Source organism: Pinus tabuliformis, chromosome 2_1, assembly GCF_031772625.1.
Source record: "Pinus tabuliformis cultivar Carrire ecotype Pingquan chromosome 2_1, CPIR1, whole genome shotgun sequence".
Taxonomy (NCBI): domain Eukaryota; kingdom Viridiplantae; phylum Streptophyta; class Pinopsida; order Pinales; family Pinaceae; genus Pinus; species Pinus tabuliformis.
Window position 1 is genome coordinate 954,498,460 of NC_142299.1, and position 22,539 is coordinate 954,520,998.

Genomic DNA, 22,539 nt, shown 5'->3' on the forward strand with positions numbered 1-22,539 from the left:
AGGTTTTGTTGAACTAGTTACTCTTATCACAATGCTGTGGGATGGGGTTATCTATTCCATTATAGTCACCCACCGAGGTATTGCAGCTGGACCCAACTGCATGGAATAATCTGTTTGCATGTGTGAGAATTGAGATGGCTTGTGAGAGAAAAAACACGTCTCTGGTGTTGAAGAATGTAATTAGCGTCGGTCTTGTGGCAAATTGAAAATTCGTTGAAAGAAGGCCGTTGAACGCACAGAAGGAGAATATCGTGCAACTACCGCAAGCATTGAAGTTGTTGTGTGTAGCCTGAAGCATGAGCCGCCATTTCAGAGAGATGCTCGCATTGGGTCAAAGGTTGTGATCGAGCGGGCGGTTAGCGAAAAGTTCTGTGACAGTTGTTGCAAGCCTCAACGTGGAAACCTGAACCATGCGCTCAGGGGCCCTCAAATCGACCACTTAAGACCATGCATCGGCTGCGTATTTTAAATTTGGCTCACGGCTTCAAAAATTAATTTCGGTCCATAAAATTTTAATACAGTCTCTACAAATAAATCAGCGAATAGACGGCTGCTCGGACTGCTCGGATCTCCTTCGTGACTTGGCTCTCGGTCTGTTACCAACGATCTATGCGACTCTTCCTCGTGCGATCTGCCCAAGTGGACAATTGAAAATTGAGCACGTGGAAAGCCCGATTGAACGCAATACAATTAATGTAAGGCGGAGGGGAAACCCTTGTTATCACCGGATCCACCTGTAATGTTTGCGTAACTAGAACGATGTTCGATTGAAGTGACCTGTGCGCAAGAAGGACGACGTATCTTCTAGTGCATTTGCAGTCGAAAGCAGGGGTCGAGAAACTCGTTTAAACCAGAACGAGACTGAAATTCTGACTGTTCCACAAACCAAATTGCACGTAAATCAATTTCCAAGAGGGCATATTTATCTCTGCTGGCCAAGTTATTAGTCAAATTTTCTGTAGGAGTTGAGCTCAGACTAGAAGTCGACATCTCGCAGGAGTTGAAGGCGAAAGGTTGTACACGTAGATCGGTCAAAATTTTGCTGTGGCCAAAAATCAAATTTTCAACTGGATCCATCAACTTCTATTGGCCGCATACCTTGTATCACTGGAGGGGAGTCGAGTGCTGTATATTCTAAGTGCCAACGCGAGCTCAACTTCTATTGGCCGCATACCTTGTATCACTGGAGGGGAGTCGAGTGCTGTATATTCTAAGTGCCAACGCGAGCTGGAAAGGGCCGTAGACCTGAAGAAGAGTTTAATCCGTCGTTGATGGTGGGAACCGCCAGAATTTTTCTGGGGTCAGGCTGCGAAGCAATGTCCTTCGCGTGGATCCAAGCCGCCATACAAAGAGCAGACGACAAACCAGGAGGCTGCGAGACTAGTGGACGTAACATGACTGAATTGAGCGGAACCACGTGAATCGGACAATCACCATCAAACAAGGAATTAAAATATTTACGTCAACCGTGACTGTTCAGGTATCGAAGTGGGACCAGGGGACCCGTAGTGAAGTTAATCATCCGGGTGATAGACCCAGTATGACAATCGCAGGCCGCAGTCCAAACCTTCGACGGTCTTTGCCATGACTGGTCAACTAGGCGGAATTATAAACGTATGCCTGGATCGGGACCATAAAACATTCATCGATCTGGCATGTGAGATCGTTGTATAATTCTCCATGGATGTTTTGTGGAGGTCGTGAGCACAAAGACAAAGCCTGCAAACTTGAAATCAGCAGCAGTCGTATTTTGTTTGGGACGGTTCCAACAAGTTCATATCCAGAGATCATGTAAAGTGAAGTGACGCTGAGCATTTGTGCGGTGACAGATAAAGAAAAGATAAGCGTATAATCTGGAGGCTTGCATTTCATCCCTAGCAACGTCGTGAAAGAGAGATCTTTTCTTGGTTATAAAGATTGCCATAAGAAAGGAGCGTTGGGGAGATAAGCTAGTAAAGCAGGTTTCATTTTTCCTACTTTCCTGTGTATTTTCCAGAACTTGCTTTTGTGTGGTAAAATATACATGTATTTCAGTTGTCTGCAATCTCTAGTTATTGAATATATCAACTTGAATTCCATGAAGGCCACAATTGGGTGCATTTTATTTTACTAAGATGATAACTGTAATAAAACACCTACAACAGTGCACAATTAAATTGATTGATGGAAGGAAACAGTGAGAAAGTTAAAACCTTGAGACCAGACATGAGGGAATTGTGGTACTGTTATTGTTGTATTATCACGTACTTGTCCTCGTTGAGCTGAAGCCATGGAGAAACTCACAAAACTCCTAAATAAATTGGAAAATTTAAACAATGACGCTTGGAACCACCATGCATCATTGGACCAGAAACCCAAGCAAGACAACAAACCTTTTTCAAAAGGGATCTATGCTGTTCTTCAAAAGGAACAACCAAGGGATTTGCGGAAAGAGCCAGAGATTGGACACAAGATCCTTAAACTTGGGTCAGGTTTAAAACACGAGGGTCACCTGGAAGGTTCTTTTCAAACTTGATGAACTAGATGCACTCCTTTCCAAATTGAGGTAGTTAGAAGGGAAGAAACTAATTTGGGCTCTAAAACCAGCTATGCTTGCTATCATACAACCCAAATTCTTGGACGAACCTTGTGAAGGGGTTAGAATCCCAGTTGCATCTTGTCTCAGTTACATCATGAGACTAACCACCCCTAGAGCTCCTTACAATGATGATGTTATGAGGAGAGTTTTCAAGCTGATAGTGGATACTTTTCAGGATTTAGACAACAATGCGGGTCCTACATTTGGGAAGAAGCTTGAGATTTTAGAAGTTATGGCTGTAACTAGGACTTATGAAGTCATGTTTGATCTAGAGTGTGATGGTTTGATCTTGCAGATATTCCAATGTTTCTTCAGCATTAGGAAACATCATCCTGATAGAGGCATAACACACATGTAGTCCATCTTGTCGTCATGTATGAGAGGCCGTGATGCCATCTGTTGAGAGTTTAGTCTCGATTGTTGTCTGTTTGGAGTAGAGAGCAGTTGGTATCATCTGTTGCTTATGGTCTAGCTGAGAGGTTGGTTGAGCAGAACATTGGGTTGTTCAGGAGACAGTTGACCAGGGAGGAGCAACTCAGGTTTGGGGGCTCATGCAACAAGAATGAGATGAGGAGGAAGGGACTTTGCTTCATCTGCAAAGGACCTTGGGGACCTGACCACTCATGCTTGAGTGACACTGAGGAGATGACAACGATAGAGCAGGGAGATATTCTTTATGTTTGTCAGGATGAGGACTCTTTGTTGGACGAGTCCATGGGTTCATACGATGATACCTTAGAGGAGCACGAGCAGTCATATGGAGTTGATGACAGTAGCCCAGATATGCATCCATGTGTGGTAGAGGAGTACGAGGAGCAGTTGATTGTTCCCATGTGGGAAAGAGATCAGGGAGCAGATGAGCGGCTGATGATTCAACATAGAGAGCACATAGAGGAGCATGAGTCATGGCGAGTCATTGACATCAGGCCAGATTCATATGATGAGCAGTCCGTGGGTCCTAGGAGAGACATTCAGGATAGTGTGTCACCAGTGATGAGTCAGCATGAGCAGCATATGATGGAGCGTGAGTCAACTGAGGAGGATGAGGCGCACAATATGCATGATGAGCCTTTTTGGGAGAGCCAGTTGGAGGTTCATATTGAACCTGTGATGATGGAGGATGAGCAACCACCCTTGGGGTCAGTCGTTGATGAGGAGCAGACAAATGTACAGACAACTGGCAGGGTGACGATGTTCACTGACACTTGTCCTTAGGAGATGCTGGAGTATGACAGGACAATTTGGCAGGAGATTGGTGGATTGGAAGAGCATGGAGTTTCCTATCAGGCGAGGGAGATGGCAGTGCATCCATCTTTGGGTCTACCCATTGATGAGGTGCAAACAGGTGTAGTGGAAGCTAGCCAAGCTGCAACATTTTCAGGTAGCAGCCCTCTCCAGGAGTACATAGACAGGGCTTGCAACACAGTTTGGCTACTTGTACCCATTATAGGGAGAGAGGCAGGACTTTCTTGATGGATATTGTTGACCAACCAGATAGGGCAGCATAAGCTGAGCATGGACTAGCATCAACATAGTAGACTTGTTCCTTACACAGGAGTTCATGACTTTGATTGGTGGGAGATCTTGAGTTGGTATCCTATTGATGGAATATCATTCTTAGTCGGGAGCAGTGTACTACAGGAGCCCTTAGAGGTGGGGGATATTACATGCTCTAGTTGACAGTAGAATGTGGGTGTGTGGGTTGGCCACTCATCAGTATCTCAGCGCAGAATCAGTATGGTGAGACTGACATTGGGGTATGCCAAGGATTGGATTGGAGAGAGGTGATGAGCTGGTACACAGTTGGTAGGGAAGGATTCACAGCCGGAGCTACAACACAATAGGAGCCATGTAGCATTAACGCTCCTTCTTGGTGGCATTGGGATCCAGGTGGATCTACTGGCAACAGGTTGAGTCAGAGATGGACATGGGATCTAGGTATTGGAAGATCCAATCATGTTTTGTTAATTTATGGTATGCTCTATGCTTAGAGCAGTTTACTTCTTTTTATTATTATATCCACAGATTAGCAATCACATGTATAGTAAGTAAAGTGCAGATAGAACATTAAACGATCGACAGAAAACAAGCCAAGACAAGAGACATAAGATGTGGCGGCTAGCCAGGGACAAACCCCAATATGGGGAAACCCTTTGAACAAATCTTCCTTTATCTTCAATATTTCAGCAGAGAGAAATAGTACATAAATCTGATTTACATCAACAGTAGCAAACCCTAGATCAACCCTAAACTAGGGCAGACAATATCTTGCAAACCGACCATCAAATCGGCTTGATTCCTTCACCAAAAAATGCGGCCTTCTGAGGAGAGTCAGTTCCACCTACAACGCAGTTCTGAGAGAGTGTCTGATGGTCAACGCTGGTCAAACTTCCAATCTGCAGTTGCAGCCCTAAATTCTGTGTCCTTCCTTCCACACGTGTGAGAGAAGAGTCCCTTTCTATGCAGTAGGAGAAGAGCCTCTTTTCTACGCAGGAGAGAGAGAGATGTAATGAGATGTGTGTATCCAAATGAGGAAAAGACCTCTTGTATTTATATACAAATGTTGATGATGAATAGATGCGTCTGTTGGGCTTCTGAGCCTACATGAGTTGCTGGTCGGCTTGATAATTATTCCATAATCAAAATAAATTCATATCTCCATAAATACTTATTGGAATCGGATGATCTTTAGATCAATCCTACACCTCTCAACGAGAGGAATCTAATAAAAATATTATCAGCCATGAATAAGATGACCCACATGGAGTTTGGCCCTAGTTGCCAATTTTAACACTCCCTCTCAACTAGGGAGAACTTCATCAGCAATTTGTCTGTCTGTCACTACTATTCATCCATCAAATGCACTGCCCTGTACAACTTGACCCCTGCTCTGCTTTGCTCTGTTCTGCCTTGTGCTGATCTGCTTTGTTCTGATCTGCTCGAATTATGAAGAGGAAGAAGTGATCAAGGATGTATCATACCATCCTCCATTGACTCAAAGTCAGTCTCAAAGTGTGTACCACTAGTCCCAGACCAGCACTCAACCGAACCGAAGTCAGTGTCATATTGGGTACAACTCTTACTATTGGTCCCAAACCAGTACCATTGATCTCAGATCAATGAAGGTCATCCTAGAATAGGGAGTACGGTAGATACAACGATGCGTCCATCAGTACTACTATGGTCCCTATCCTCATTTCCGTGCTCATTGATAAGATGAGAGATACTTCCCATGAGTCCGAGACTGCATGGGTAGGATGCCTTGACAGGAGAACTAATCATCCTGTCCACAGGAGAGCGAATCATCCTGTCCAGTGGATGCCATGGAGAACTAATCATCCTGGCCCACAAGAGAGCGAATCATCCTGTTCTACAATTGCCATGGAGAGCACATCATCCAGGCCTCACAGGAGAACTAATCATCCTGCTACACATCTTGGAGAACACATCATCCAAACCTCATAGGAGAACTAATCCTCCTGCTACATAGTCGCCACGGGGCGTCACGGAAAGTTTTGATTCTTTTACCCTGTACACGTACACCACCAGGGGATGGTGAGTCGCCCTGTGGTCATATGTTGCTCCAAGAAGTACCCCGCACCCCCCCGGAGCTCCCAGATCTCAATACATCTTACAGGACCCTCATCAGAGGGTCTTTGAACGACACCAAGTCGTTCTCAGAAAGTAAGGAATTTGACCTTCCCTAGGGGCTTTGTCAGAATGTCGGCAACTTGTTCATCTGTACCGATATGTTGGAGCCTTATTGTTCCTCGCTGCACCATATCTCGAATATAGTGGTACCTGATATCGATATGATTGGAGCGATCATGAAATACAGGATTCTCTGACAAACGAATCCCACTCTAGTTGTCGCATAGGATCATTGTGGTATCCAATGTAAATCCAAACAGCTCATTGAAGAGCTTTCACAACCAGACTGCCGCACAGGAAGCCATGCTAGCAGCAATATACTCTGCCTCGGCGGTGCTCAAAGCCACCGACTTTTGCTTCCTGCTCATCCAGGATATCGAAGCAGATCCCAAAGAGAAACAACACCCGGAAGTTCTCTTACGATCCACCACACTGCTTGCCCAATCAGCATCAGTGTATCCAAGTAGTCTCACATCTCCGGCAGTGTATCTTAACCCATAAGTAATTGTGCCACGAAGATATCTCAACAGATTCTTGGAACCAATCCAATGTATGTGGTGAGGTTCAACCATATGTTGACTCAACGTGTTGACTGTGAAGCATATATCTGGACGGGAGTTCACCAAGAACATTAATGCTCCGACGAGTTGATGATACTCGGTGGCATTTCGTAAAACAGGTCCAACAGCGCTACCACTTAACTTCTTAAAGTCAAGCTCCATCAGGGTAGTAACAGGCTTGCAGTCCACCATACCGAATCTTTCCAACATCTTCACCACATATTTTCCTTGATATAGGAAAATTTCCCTTGGCTTCTGCCAGACTTCAAGTCCTAGGAAATATTGCATTAGTCCTAGGTCCTTCATTTCAAATTCAGAAGCCAACTCCCTCTTACATTTGTGAATGAGAGGGTCTGCACCTGTTACAAAGAGGTCATCCACATACAACACCAATATGAGAGGTTTGTCATCTTCAACCTTAAAGTAAAGGTTGGGATCGGCTTCACTCCTAGTGAATCCCAGCTTCATCAAGTAGCTATCAATCCTCTCATACCATGCTCGGGGTGCTTGCTTCAGCCCATAGAGAGCCTTCTTCAACCTACATACATGAGATTCGATCATTAATCTCAAATCCTTCGTGTTACTCCACGTAGACCTCTTCTTTGATCGAACCATGCAAGAACGCGACTTTGACATCCATCTAATGTAGGTTCCATCCTTGTGAAGCCGCAAGGGCTATGATCAAGCGGATGGTGGTATATCTGGCAACAGGTGCAAATATCTCGTCATAGTCTATACCTTCCTTCTGGGAGAAGCCACGAGCGACAAAATGAGCCTTATACTTTTCCGTACTTCCATCTGCTGCATGCTTTATCTTGTAAAGCCATTTAGAAGTGACAACTGTCTTGTCCTAGGGTCTGGGAACTACTTCCCAGACATCATTCTTCATAATAGATTCATATTCTTCGGTCATAGCATCCTTCCATACTTGATGCTTGACGGCATCTGAGAATGATGAAGGCTCATTTTATATGATCGTGCTCATGATGGTCAGGTATCCCTGATACCTGTTAGGTTTCTTACTTTCACGGAAGGTTCCTCAGGGTGCGGTGTGTCCTTCAGCATCATCGAGTAGCCCCCTAAGCCAAGAAGGCCTCTTCCTAGAAGAGGAAGGCTCAGTGGATCAATAGGATCCATGGGTTCATCCACATTGGGCATTGTTACATCATCTTTTTCTTTTGGTTCCCTGGTGTCAGCTTCTTGAGAGCTCCTTAAAGTAGGAAGATTGTTCACCTTGCTGAGAGTCATATCTTCGTCAAAGGTGACATCATGACTAATCACGACTTCCCTTTGACCGGCTACATAGATTCTATAGCCCTTAGTATTTTCACCATAACCCACAAAGATTCCTTTCTTTCCAGATGCACCCAATTTATTCCTTTTCTCTTTCGGCACATGAAAATATACAGGGCTTCCAAAAATTTTAAAATGAGATATGTCAGGTTTCTTACCGGTGAACATTTCTTCAGGAGTCTTGGAACCCAATGCTTGATGAGGGCATTGGTTTTGTACATATACAGTGGTGCTTGCAGCGTCGGCCCATAGAAACTTCAGAAGTCTTTGATCATGGAGCATGACACGGACAACTTCCATAATCGTACGGTTCTTCCTTTCCGCCACATCATTCTGTTTAGGAGCATATGGTGTAGTAGTATCCCTCTTAATGCCAACCTCTTTACAAAAGTCATGAAACTCGTTAGATTCATATTCAGTCCCATTATCGGTCCTTAAGGTCTTGATCTTCTTTTCAGTTTGATTCTAGATCAAGGCTTTGAAGTGTCGAAACCAAGAGAACACTTCATCTTTCTTTTTCAAGAAGTATATCCAAGTCTTTCGAGAATAGTCATCTGTAAAAGTAAGGTTATATGAATATCCTCCCAAGGAGTTCACAGGCATTATACCAGATATGTCTGAGTGAACCAACTGTAATATATCAGAGGTCTTGCTTTGGCTTGAGGGGAATGGTTCCCTCTTGAGCTTTCCTTCGGCACATCCCGGACATACACCTTCTTTCTCTACTCGGAATTCGGGCATCCTTGTCACCATTTGTCTTACATCGGGTAGAGCTTTATAATGAAGGTGGGCAAACCTCTGATGCCAAAGTTCGGACTGAAGAGATGTGTCACAAGACATGACACCTAGCGGACTTCCACCGACCTGATATAATGAATCAACTCGAAACCCAAGAGTGAAGGCATCTTTAACATTGTTTTTCCATACACGTACCTTGCCATCGCTGAAGGTCACCTTGTAGCCTTTGTCTTCCATTGCCGAGATGGACACCAGGTTCTTTTTGAGGTCAGGTACATATAATACATCCTATAAGTGGATCGTATTACCTTGATTCAATTTAAGAGAGACATTGCCTACACCTTTCACGGGATATTTCATATTATCTCCAAGGACAATTTCTAGGTTAGTTTCTTTCTCTATCAGATTATGGAGAACTTTGTAACCAGTGAATTGCCTTGAGGCACCACTATCAATAAGCCAATTTCCAAGTGAGTCCGGAGGAGCAGAGGTAGATAGAGCAGCTGGTAGATAATATTCATCTTGTTTATTGTCAACATTGTTAGATTCATACCTGGAATTTCTAGCCTTCTTGAATGGTTGTCCTCTTCCTTGATTTCCAACACTCCTTTTACCTCTGCTATTAGATTTTCCATTCCTTTGATTGCCATGAGAGGGATTTTGATCGTCATCCTGGTGAGAGTTCCTTTTATCAGGGCATTTCCTTGCATAGTGACCTGCTTTATCGCAAATGTAACATCGTCCTTTTCTTCCACCCTTGGGTCCAACCTTTCTTTTTGATTTAGTCCTGGAATTATTTATTTTCTTAGCATGAGAAGGAAAGGCAGTAGGAGGACCTTTAGGCATGGGCATTTCTTGCTCTTTTATCCTTGTTTCTTCTTGAATGCATCTTGCCATTAATTCCTCGAATTCAGGAATTATGTTATTGTTGAGAAGAGTAGTCCTGAACACGTACCATTCGGATGGTAATCCTCCAAGAGTCGTGAATGCCATTTCCCTATCAGTAATAATCTCCCCAATAGATAGGAGATCGTTCTTGATCTCGGTGATTCTTAAGAAGTATGCTTGCATACTGTCATCTTTGCCCTTCTTAATTTCCTTCAGCTTATTTCTAAGAAACAAGACTTGAGTTACATCATTAACTTTAAATAAACTCACCAGTGTATCGTAGATTTCCTTGGAGGTGTTCAGGTCGGAGATGTAGGCCACCAAGCGCTTGTCGATAGAGTCCTAGATGATCTTCTTTGTTTTGACTTCACCGGTTTTCCATTTGTTCCTGGCAGTAGCGGGTGCATTTGATGGAGGCTCAACAATATTGCCTCTCACATGGTCCAACACTCCTTGATCTTCTAACGTTAAATCGAGAGACATCTTCCATCCATGATAGTCAGACTTATCACGGAGCTTGTCTTCGGTAGGGAAGAGTGTTGAGGACCCGATAGTTCTTTTAGGATAGCCTTCCCAATTTTATCTTCGGTGATTGCTCATGCTCTTGCTCGGGCGTTGCCTTCACCTCAGCTCTGATTCCATGTTAATTTATGGTATGTTCTATGCTTAGAGCAATTTACTTCTTTTTATTATTATATCCACAGATTAGCAATCACATGTATAGTAAGTAAAGTGCAGATATAACATTAAACGATTGACAGAAAACAAGCCAAGACAAGAGACACAAGATGTGGCGGCTAGCCAGGGACAAACCCCAACATGGGGAAACCCTTTGACCAAATCTTCCTTTATCTTCAATAATTCAACAGGGAGAAACAATACATAAATCTGATTTACATCAGCGGCAACAAACCCTAGATCAACCCTAAAGTAGGGTAGACAATATCTTGCAAACCGACAGTCGGATCGGCTTGATTCCTTCACCAAAAAATGCGGCCTACTGAGGAGAGTCAGTTCCACCTACAACGCAGTTATGAGAGAGTCTGATGGTCAACACTGGTCAAACTTCCAATCTGCAGTTGCAACCCTAAATTTTGCGTCCTTCCTTCCACACGTGTGAGAGAAGAGTCCGTTTCTGCGCAATAGGAGAAGAGGCTCTTTTCTGTGCAAGAGAGGGAGAGAGAGATGCAATGAGATGTGTGTGTCCAAATGAGGAAAAAACCTCCTGTATTTATATACAAATGTTGATGATGGATAGATGCGTTTGTTGGGCTTCTGAGACTACATGAGTTGCTGGTCGGCTTGATAATTATTCCATAATCAAAATAAATTCATATCTCCATAAATACTTATCGGAATCGGATGATCTTTAGATCAATCCTACACCTCTCGATGAGAGGAATATAATAAAAATATTATTAGCCATGAATAAGATGACCCACATGGAGTTTGGCCCTAGTTGCCAAGTTTAACATGTTTCGATAGCTTGGAGACGTGATGTGGACTAGTGGTTCGTATGGGATTCGGGCATTGGGTCTCAGTGGCGTTGGGACAGATTGGTCCACAGATTTGGATTGCTTGAGGGCAAGCAATCTTGGGGCGGGAGGACTGTCATGTCCCCATTTTTATTCTTCTTCATAGTACAACTAGGGTGGATTTCCAGGACAGGGGATGGCCAGGTCAGTGGAGCAGGTTTATGTCATCAGGGGTCCCGATGGAGTTTTGAGGAATTTTTATGGGATTTGATGGCATTTGCTTGGCATATTCCATCATCAGCATAATTTGCCTTTCATTCCATTGCATTCCGACAACTTTCAAAAATCAACATTATTATTGAGCATAACTTAATTAATTATGTTCGAGGTGGCATTCCAGGGAGATTAATTGATGGAACACCTCAGTGTAATAGCTCGTTGGAACCGGAACAAAATGATCTACATTGTGGGACTTTTGGGATGGGAGTTCCAGTGACCTGAGGAGACATGGTGGCCAATTTACCCTTTTCCCGCATTAAAAAAATATTTAAATTAAAATAAAAGAGGAAAAATGCTCTATGATTAAAATAATAATAAAATAGAAGTTTCTAGAGGGGTCCATTAGATCTATAAAAGAGGAGGAGGAGGTCATTGGAGGACATCTTGGAGTTGATATTGTTTCTTGTATGTGAGGTCGAGAACGTGGTTCTCTACTCCATTGGTAGCCCCAGGACGAAAACCCTCGGGTGATATAGAGAGATTGGGCGAGCACCCATCTTCCCTTGGTGAATCCATCCAGGGTTCACAGGTTGTAGTGTATTGATTTTTCAGTTTCTTTTGGATGCTGATTTGTGGCAATATTGTAGATCTATTTGAGGCCAGATTTTCATCTTAGCTACATGGGCTGTTTGTGCATGTTAACCCCAACTTACCTAATATAATAAAGTTGAGAATCTTCTTGTTCAGTGTGTTATGGATTGCAGTGCTCTGTTGTCTTTAATTTTACATGGCAATCTTCTGTTAAATGCATAATTAGTTTTTATGTGAAGTGCATGTTCCAAATTTTCCGCATTTGGGACATTACAACCTCGATCAAATCGACCATATTCCTCCACACCATTGTCCTTGCCTTTCATGATCTGTGGTGCTTGCATAAATATAGAATAAGGTGCACAAAATCTAAGTTTCTTATGCAACCTCTAACTATGCTTGAACTCCAATGATATTCTTTTGTACTTGGCGAGATTGGAAATCCCATGAAAATGCAAATCATTGGCAAAATTTCAGGGGGAAACAACTCATGGATTTTAGGTGAGATAGATCACCACTGCCCTTTCCTTGATAGGATTTGTCATCTTTTCCATCAACAAGAGACTGATGTGAAGGAATACCTCATCTTTAGAGGTCCTATCTATTATGAGATTAGTGGCAGATTTTATTGCCTTTACCGGGATTTGGGTGGCTCACTCTCCACATTATTTTGTTACCTAGATCATAGATGTTTAGTTCTTTACTTGAATGAGATTTTTGGGCATAGATCACAACCCTTGTGTGGAACACCCCTTATAGATTCTTTTAGGAGGATCACCTCATTCTTTCAAATTCGTTTGTTTGCTTGGTGCAAGCCTTTTTTGATGTTATATTAATGAGACTTCAAATTCTTGCTTCTCTTGCACTCATTCCCACTAGATAGGTCAATTAACTTTTGTGAGACTTATAAGGAGCTCCCATCCCAAACCCTGAGATAAACTCCACTGGATTGACAGATAGATCAACTGTGGGAGGGCCTAGAGTCAAACTCCCTGTATACAAAGCACCACTCTCCATGATCCTTGAGAAATGAATCATCCATTTGGAAATTCTTCTCTCCAGCCTTGATTGTTAGACTTAGGAGTGTTGAATCTCCTTGATATAGGGCTTCTCTAGGATGACATAGCCAGGCCCCTTAGCCTTAGGCGCTCTCCAACCAACATATTCAAACAATGTGTTGGCCCTTTTTTGTTGATTGATTACATGGTTTAGGAGCGTTCTTCTCTCCCACCTCTTTCATCCTCAACTTTCAGTTCCAACATGTTTTGACATGTGCTTGCTATGACTTTTCTTCTGTACTCATTTTATATTTCGTGGTTTTGGCTATGTGCTTATTTCCTCCTATGTTTGATGAGTATATATAAACCATAAATACTTTTAGTAGGAACTACATGGTAAAACGTCATAGGCTGAAAAGTTAATTAAAATGCATTTATCATGACATCAACTCGTATATAATGCTAGTCATATTACCTACTACGTTTTATTAGTTTTTCTCTATGCTTTTTGATTAGTGACAGTAAAAATCTAGTTGTGAATCGTGATGTTGATTTCGATTTTGAATGTTTTTATGCATCATTGTGTGAAGGAAGAACTTTTTGTCTTAATGCTAATGAACTATTAATAACAGAATATGCATTTGGCACAACCATGCCGTTATTTGAATATGACAATGTACACAGTCACCCCATGTTCTGGTGTCTTACATTTATATACATCATATTTTATTCTTTTGATATTTTGTTTATAATAACACGAGTTTTCGATCAGTTGCCAGATGGAAGGGTGATAAAAGCTGGCACTGAACGTTTTCAAGCACCTGAAGCTCTATTCACACCAGTATGGCTAACTTTCTGACTTCATGCTGAAGTTCCTAGAAAAAATTTAAATGAAGCAAGTATATTAGTGACATGCTTTCTGTTTTCCTTTCAAGTTGATTTTGTTGCATGTATGGGTATCTAGATTCATAATGGTCTTTCTCATGTCTGAATAACATAACTTATTAAATAAATTCTTCTATTTCGTATAGTTGTCATCAATTAGTGTCACTTCCTACTTGGGCGCCAAAAGGTTGACTCATGGAACATCGTGTTGAATATAGATTCCACAAGGCTTCTTGTTCGGAATGACATGGTGAGGTGGACATCAACAAAATTATTATATATTAATCCCTATTTCCTTATTGTTGCATAGGTATGATTGAGAACTATTTATGTATCTGATACACTATTATTAAGGGCTATATATCTTCAATTGAATATCAATACAAGAACGTAAAGTAGGGTCAGTGTCATTCCATTTGTATGACTACCTCTGCAATAATGATAGTGAAAGTTTCATTGATGTTAGGATAGTAGTTCCATCCGCTTGTGCTACTTATGTTGAATGTGATTTGTATATATCTCTATATCTATCCATTTACCTATACATACACAACTTCTCTACTGACAATCTGAAAAAAATTCAGATCTGAAGAAATTTTTGAATTCAGCAAAGAATTCAATCAAAGAAAATAGTATGGCAAAACTGATATTAAGCTGTGCATTTGTGGTGAATATTGTTGATTTTTCTACAATATGCACAGTAGAAACCAATCTTCTCATCTGATAACGACTACCTAATGATATTCAAACAGTTTATCTAATACCACTGATATCATTGAGCAATTATTCAAACAGTTTATCTAATGCCACTGATATCATTGAGCAATTATACACACAAAATTTCAACAGTAAATGCAGTAGAAACAATAAAGATCATAAAGAGATAGCCATGCACAATAGAGACAACAAATTTTCTCTGGGAAACCCAAACTTGGGAGACAACCCAACAACTTTTCTTTTAGGAGAAATTATTCTTTAGCAAGATTTGCAGTTCTAAATTGTCTAGAAATCTGTGCCAAAATCCAAATCCAAACCTCAGTCAATTTGTCCTCTATTTGCGCCCACTTGTGGCTGCTATAGAAGAAAGATGATGATAATGACTCAGTGATCAAATGAAGTGTCACATCATATATATATATATATATATAGTCGAATGGGTGAATTCGACCAAGGAACACACCATTTCATGGTGGGGCTGACTTGACTTCTTGAGCCTACATGATATCCAAAACAAAATATATTTTATTTTAATTTCCATAATTCTTATAGGCTGACTTAGGAGGCCTCTGGTAATGTGGGGATATCTTCCAATGCTACACAAAAAATCAATTCTCCCTCTTAGCGAGGGAGGTATTCTCCTTGTAACAGATTTCCCCTTAGCTGAAATTTCTCCTCCATAAGAAAAGTTAATGAGTTTGCTCTGATGATGTATGTCTATAGATAACTCCATCCTGGAGTGGGCAATGTGAGTATCTAGGGCCTTTTACCTCTGGCCAAAATCCTTTATGGCTCCTTAGGCAAATGTATCAATCTCCTATGGTCAAAGTCCTTTATGACCGAGCGAAGTCCTTCTGACAGCCAAGTCCTTCTATAATGTACCCAACTAGAAATCGCTAATACAATTCAATAAATACTAAAATCTTCTTTGATGCATTTCTTCAAACACTTAGTGCACAGACATTTCGTCAAACATTTTGAAGACAAAGTTAAGAATAGAGATATATGAGAGGCAAATCACAATTTTATTATCTTGCTGGAGAAGATTACAATGCAAGATTAGTAATTGAACCTGGAACCCAAGCTCTTGTAAGGCTGGATTAATTCAGCCTTTGCAATGCCAATACAAAGACTTCTGAAATAACTCATCCTGTAGAAGGAATTGGCTTGATAAATACTGTCTACAATTTTAGCAACAATCTGGTCTGGAGATGACACTGGTTAATGAGCAGATTTGAATCTCGGTCTCTCTGAGATCTGAAGGAAATTCAGCCCGCTAAATACCAAACACAGCCTCCTAGAATATGAGATTCAGTCCTTCTGAGATGGCAACAGTTTATGGACAATATCGTCCTCCAAATTAATGCAAATTGGCCTCCAAAGAATGCAAGAGTATGCTGAACTCGTCCTTTGAAATAGGCCTCCAGTGTGAGAAATATAATGCTGAGTATGCTGCTACTCAGCCCACTGTAAAGCTGGTATAAAACTCAGAAATGTCTCAGCCTCTTATTGTTGGATCAGCTACAACGATATAGAGACTTCCTCCAAATTTTGATTCGCAGACTCCGCCTTGCTATCAACATATAAACTTTTTCTCCAAGTTTGGTCTATTCAGCCTTCCAAAGATAAATGCACGGTGCCTTGCTGCAGCAATTAGGAAACCCCAATTAGCCCCTTTGGGTAGTGATCTTAGCCCACAAGAATTCTAGTAATTAAATACAATTCGGCCCTTCAATGATTGAGCATGCTCCTAGCTTCTTGGCCTCTAATTAACCATAGGAAATCAGACTGACTGATGTCAATATTGGCCTGCTACAGGAATTGCACTTCATAAACAATTAGAGGATATTCTGGGCCTGAAGATGGCAGACTTCAACCTCCCATGAATAGATATCTCAGCTACAAATTTGTGCATGTGTGTTATGGGGACTTATCCCTCTTGCGGACAAGAGTGATCTCCCTAGACCTCAGAGAAATCTAGTAACAAACAACAAGGAACTGCTACCTTTCCCTAGATTGCGATTGACTGAAACAAACACTATGATAGAGGTCACTTATTGTTTAATCGAAATACCTGATGAAGTCCCTTTCAGAGCTTTCGACCATCCGCTTCTCCTCGATGCTTTAGAGATCTTCCCATCGCTTCCCACAACTTCTCCATGATGTCCTGAAGGAGATCTGCATAGACAAAAACATACACAAGATCAAAGCATCCAATATATAGCATAAGAGATAAATGAACTAATTAACTCAATCATATATCATAAATTGATCAATATGCAATCATAATCTATGTAGGTGATCAAGGAATCCCACAAATTATATCAACAAAGACATAATTGAGGAAGAACAGTTGTTTTTATATTAATAGAATGGAGAATAGACTTACAACCTTGAAGCCTTGATGTTGCTAGTCCCTTCCCATAATCTCCAACCCTTTCCATGAATAGCTTTCCAACCTTATTTATGCAGCATAAACCTACTTCCAACAACCCTCCTCAATCCTCAGGCCTGCGTTAGCTTTATAGGCCAAGAGTGGGAAGTTTGGGATCCATTTCCCAAGGGATGAGATCCACTAATGGTGGGATAGGGGTTCCACAAAGAGAGGGAGTAGCTCCATGATGGGAGGGATTAGAGCTGAAAAGTCATCCATTCGAAGCTTTTTAGTTGGGATGGATACGACTAACAATGCTTCTAGGCTTTACTTTTTATTTTTACATGCATTAAGTCATCTGCGCAGGCCATAGTGTAAGATAGAGGGCACTTATGTGCAGTTTCTAATGGACTCTTCTGTGTATGCGTAGAGATTGACTAGGGAATTGCGTAGGAAGCCAAAAACAGGGTTTTGAGCCATGGGATCCAAGAATTTCACTCTCTTTGGGATAGTTTGGATTCTAACTTTGCAGGGGAATGCTTTGGAACACATTTATGGATAGCAAAAGATCCAAACCGATGGTCATTTTCCTAATGCAACAAAATGACGTGTAACAGATTTCCCCTAAAGTGAAAAGTTAGAAGGGATGTTTGATGACTGAAGTGCTTTATCATGCCAAGGTTTGGGTTAGAGACTGCAGTCAAAGACCTAAAACAATCAATCAAATGTTACAATGCAATATATAATCATCGCTGAGGTAGGCATTCCCATACTCAGAGTATAAATGTCTCAAAGAACTAGTATGGAAATACATCTGAAGATCCATGTCAACAGAAGACATAGTATGGACGCAACCATCAATGGATCTATGTTTACAATCATGAATATTTAATAACTCCACGCAGCTTGGATGGATGAAACTAGATCCAGGGTCTTGATCTCCATCTCTCGATCCATAGTACGAATCTAGCCATGCGAGTGAATGTCTCGTAATCAAACATGGTAGAAACCACTTGATTACTGTTCAATGATGTGAACCGTTAACAAGTGCAAGAGATACCACCAATAATGACAATGGTTCTCAAGGTACTAATAGTGCAATTTATGAAGTGTGAGTAGATGTTTTGATGTTGAACACTCATAAAATCATTCGATCGAAGGTCAATGATGAGAACCTGTCGTCGAAGACGAGAAACCTGCCATTAAGGCATGCAAGCTCCAAGGTACTGAAGGTTTCTAGATCAACTTCCTAGATAATGAGCTGAAGTCGATAGGAAGTGACCCATCGCAGGAGGGCCTACGACACGAAACTCATGTCAAGTTTTGAAGAACAACAGTTTGGAGTAATCCAAGACTGACTCAGGGATGGTCGATGCAATTGAAGGCTATGAATGGCAAAGTAATTTGATTGAGGTTGGACTTCTCTTGAACATATCAGAGACACGACATGATGACTTGGTAGCATTTGACTCAAAAATAATACCCAAACCAATTGAAGACTTTCAATGAGGTATGGTCAATTGAGAGGCAAATGGATTTCCCAACCTAGACACAAAAAGTGACGGAGTGTCATGTTCAAGAGCGACATACTGCCTTTTATAAAACAAAAACAAAGGTTCTTTCCCACTTTTCCCCACCATTACTGGCAAGTACCTCTTTATTTTTTACAAGCTTGAGGAGGATAACATATGCTTGTCCTATAATCTCATCCTTCGTATGAGTCCTTCGAAGTATTTTTAATGAACCCTAAGAAGGAGTGGTTCGGTCTCGTCATGCTTAATGAGTCCTACACTGTTTAGATTTTACGAGTCCAGTGAAGGGGTAACTCGATGTCGTTTTCATGTTTAAAGAGTTTGAAAAGACACAAAAAGAAAATTCGTTCAATTCTTTCAACGTAAATTTTAACGAGCCCGAAGAAAGTAAAGCTTGGTGTTTTTTAGTTTTAGGGAGTTGGGAGAAAAACATAAGTAAACTCTGTTGACCACTACGTGTCAACTACCCATAGCAGTGCTTGAACGACGTGTCTGTGCCTGTCATAATCAGCCTGATCATATCGTTTTGTAAACCCAGTCCGCATGTATAAATTGTAAATAATCTTAGCAGAGTTGAGTCATGTATGTAAATCGCCTAGGTGGACCTAATTTTCTAGTGATAATCTACGTTTCAGAAGGTTTTATGTCTCACCGATCCATGATCGGCAGAGTTTTTCTTCAACCTAACCCCAAAGACGGAATGAATTTTGTCATTAGAATCTTAGGGGAATCCTAATGCGTTGATATGCTAGATTATATTTGGTCGCAGAACTGGGTGGTCTATGAGGGTCTATGTCAAATGGGTTTTCCCCCTTGAGATGTAAAATTGTAAAGTTCATGATGTAAAGTGTCTTGAGGGTTAGAAAATGTTTTAATCCCCTCATAGGTCCTAAGTCCTAGGTCCTAGGTAATTTTTCGAAAGGCTAAGTTCGAGGATCCAAATAATAAAATTTAAAAAATTTAAAAATAATAAAAAAAAATTTAAAAAATAAATAAAAATTTAAAAAAATAATAATAAGTCAAATTTTTGAGTAAATAAATGCAGAATTTTAATTTTTTAATATTAAAATGCATTTAAAAATTCGACGGATGAGATTAAAAGAAATCTTGATCCTCATCAACGGTTGAGATTAATTTGACATGGATCACTCGAACTAGCCGTTGGGAAATTTTCCTTTAAATAGGATGCTAGGGGTCATTTGAGATGAGATTAGATCTGAGAGTCTTGTGCTGAAGAAAGCTGTCTTGTAAACTTTTTCTGGTGCAAATAAAGAAAGACTTTGGGGTTGAAATCTTGCTGGTGTTACTCTTCTAGAAATGTTGTAAGATGTTTTATTTTTCTGCATAATTTTATTTTCAGCTATTGATTTTAGCTTGATGAAGATTGATTCAGGCACAGGTATCTTGTCTGATCTCTGGGGTTTGAATGATAGTTTAGATTCTGAAATATAATGGCAGGTATCTCCATTTGATCTGGATTTCACTATTGTTTTCTCCCTTTATGTTAATGGTTGATTTTAAGCTGTGCAGGAAATCTTAGTTTTGAGTTTACCAGCCAACTCCCAGACTGTGTTTTCTGAAAGAGCCCAGTTAGTTTTAATCTCGGTCTTATCATCTGAAATTTTTATGAATGCATGCAGGATTTTTCTGAAGCATTTCACATTAAATTAAATTTCTGAAAATATTTATGTGGCATAACGAGAAATCTGGCTATTGTAGAGCCTGTAGTTTGTGAATATTGTAATTATTTAGTTAGGGTTTTCAGTTTCGTTTCTTGCACATATTATTTTTGGGTTTTCTGTTCTTTGCCATTGCAGGTTGTAGGTACAGGGTTTGAGAAATATTTCAGGGTTTCATTCAGAAAATCTGGAGCAGCTGATTCAAAATTTTAAGAACCTTGGTAAATCTTAAGAGGGTTTTCCGATCCATTTATCTACTGTCTGGGGTTTCATCAGGCAATCTCAAGTAGTCTGTAGCCCGGGGTTTCATTTTTACAAGGATAGTCTTCAGTGGATTTTCAAATGTTTTAAGGGAATTTGATGGTTTATCAACGCTGTTTTGCTGCTCGGGGTTTATTTTTATTTGCAGGAAGAAATTTTCGAAATTAAAAAAAAAAAGAGAGCAGGTCGTTGCTTCACTTCCATGTTGTTTCATGCTGTCCGCTCAGCCACCCCTGTCAGCAGCGATCACTCCACACTCTTGCTGCCCATCCACTACACGCATATCACTCAGTCTTCACGTTGTTCCACTGTTCACGCGTTTAACTTTGCTGCCATACACCTGCAGCAAAACCTTCGAACGCTATCGCACTGCTCCATTAGCTCCAACCAATCCATCGATTGCATCATCTCCATTTGACTGCCTATCCCTCCTCTCCACGCAGCTGTTACTCTTCTGCCTTTCAAACTGCAAAGAAAACGTTACCATTATAGCTCTTTCTCTTCACTGCTTGTCTCTCGCAGCTACATCCTTCTGTTGTCGTTCTATCCATACGCTGCCTTACCCTGCCTTCATGCGCATTTTTTTTTTCTTACGTTCTGCGTTAAGTGCTCTCCCTTCCTCATTGACCTGCGTTCTGCCCTCTTTCCTTCAAGCTATCCAACCTGCAAACAACACCCAAAACGCTGCTTCTTCCCTCCGCCGTCCGGTTTCCAGCCTCCCTCCGCCGTCCGGTTTCTCAGTCTCCTCATGCCGTCCGACCTGCACAAATGATAACCAAAGCATTCGAAAATTTTTCAAGTCTATGCGGCTAGGGTTTTAGGCGTATTTGATTTTCATTTGGTTTATTTTGTTTAGAGTTAGGATAAATTTTAGTTAGTTTTCATTCGATTTCTTTTGCTTAGCGTATCATTTGTTATGAAGTGTGTTTTTAACATAAAAAATAAAAAAATCGATTTTTAATTTCTTTGATATAGTTAGCATAGTTACTTTTAGAGTTAGATTTTGTTAGGTCTTAGATTTAGATTAAATTAACATTCAGGATTTGAGTTATTTTGTTTAGTTTATTTTTATTTTATTTTTTTAAAAATATAACAATAAAAAATTCATAAAAATTATAAAATTATAAAAAGCATAAAGAGTTTGTTTTCTTTTAATTTAGATTTTTAGATTTTTGATTTAAAGTTTCATTTAGCCTTTAGTTTTATTTTATTTGAAAAATATAAAAATATATTTTGGAAATATTTTGCCGGATTCAGTGTTGGCTCAAGGATTTGTCGTGTTTGCGATATATCTTTTCTACTGAGGCCAAAATTTTGATGTGGGACTAATATTTATCATTTTCATGTGGTTAAATACACTTAGAAGATCATTTAAAGATTAGCTATATGAATCTGATCTCTTGTTAGCATTTAAATTTTATGATCTTTTAAAGCATTTAATTTTTCTTGAAGTTTAATTGCTGGATCATCGTTAAGGTGTTGTGCATTTGTTGAATATCTTGTATTTTGATGATAAACGATTGTTAATGATTTCATATTTTTTGTAGCATTCGACAAATAATGGTTTCATCATTTATTTCATAAGGCACTGGTCTATAAACTTAATAAAATCAATTTAGTGCTTGTTTTCCCCTTCATGTCTCCCAACCCAACTGGTCCACAGTTGGTCATCCATTATCCCATATGGTCTACCCCCCTTAGCCGTGGGAGACAGGCTTAAACGGAAAGATCGGGGATCAAGGTGACAGCCCCCGGTCTGAGCGTTGTCGTGACAATCTGTGCGACAACATTTTTTGGCGCCGTTGCCAGGGACAGAGTTTTTTCTGTCCTTGGTTTATACGACATTCATCTTCTCATATCTTTCTCATCTCTCATTTGAGCAGGCAGATTCAACATTTTTTGGCATCATTTGGATCTTTTCATCACCTTATCTTTCGCCATATCAGCAACTACTTTTTTGTTCGTTTCTTGTTTGGGTGGCGACTCCATTTCTTTTCATTTATTTTTCCCAGACAAGAAGCCTCTTTCATATCAACTTGTTTGTTGCTTTTTGGATCCTAGAATTAGATTCATTGTTCAAATGGCGACTCCACTTATTTC

General features: G+C 40.5%; 1 protein-coding gene across 2 annotated transcripts in view; it reads left to right on the forward strand.

Annotated features, from left to right (window-relative positions):
- Positions 1-22,539, forward strand: part of LOC149203812 (actin-related protein 2) — a 240,248-nt gene that overhangs the window by 58,378 nt on the left and 159,331 nt on the right. For both annotated transcript variants that reach the window (XM_089403570.1, XM_089403571.1), the window contains exon 10: positions 13,764-13,832. In XM_089403570.1, the coding sequence (XP_089259696.1) occupies positions 13,764-13,832 (69 nt within the window). The remainder of the gene's footprint in view (positions 1-13,763; positions 13,833-22,539) is intronic.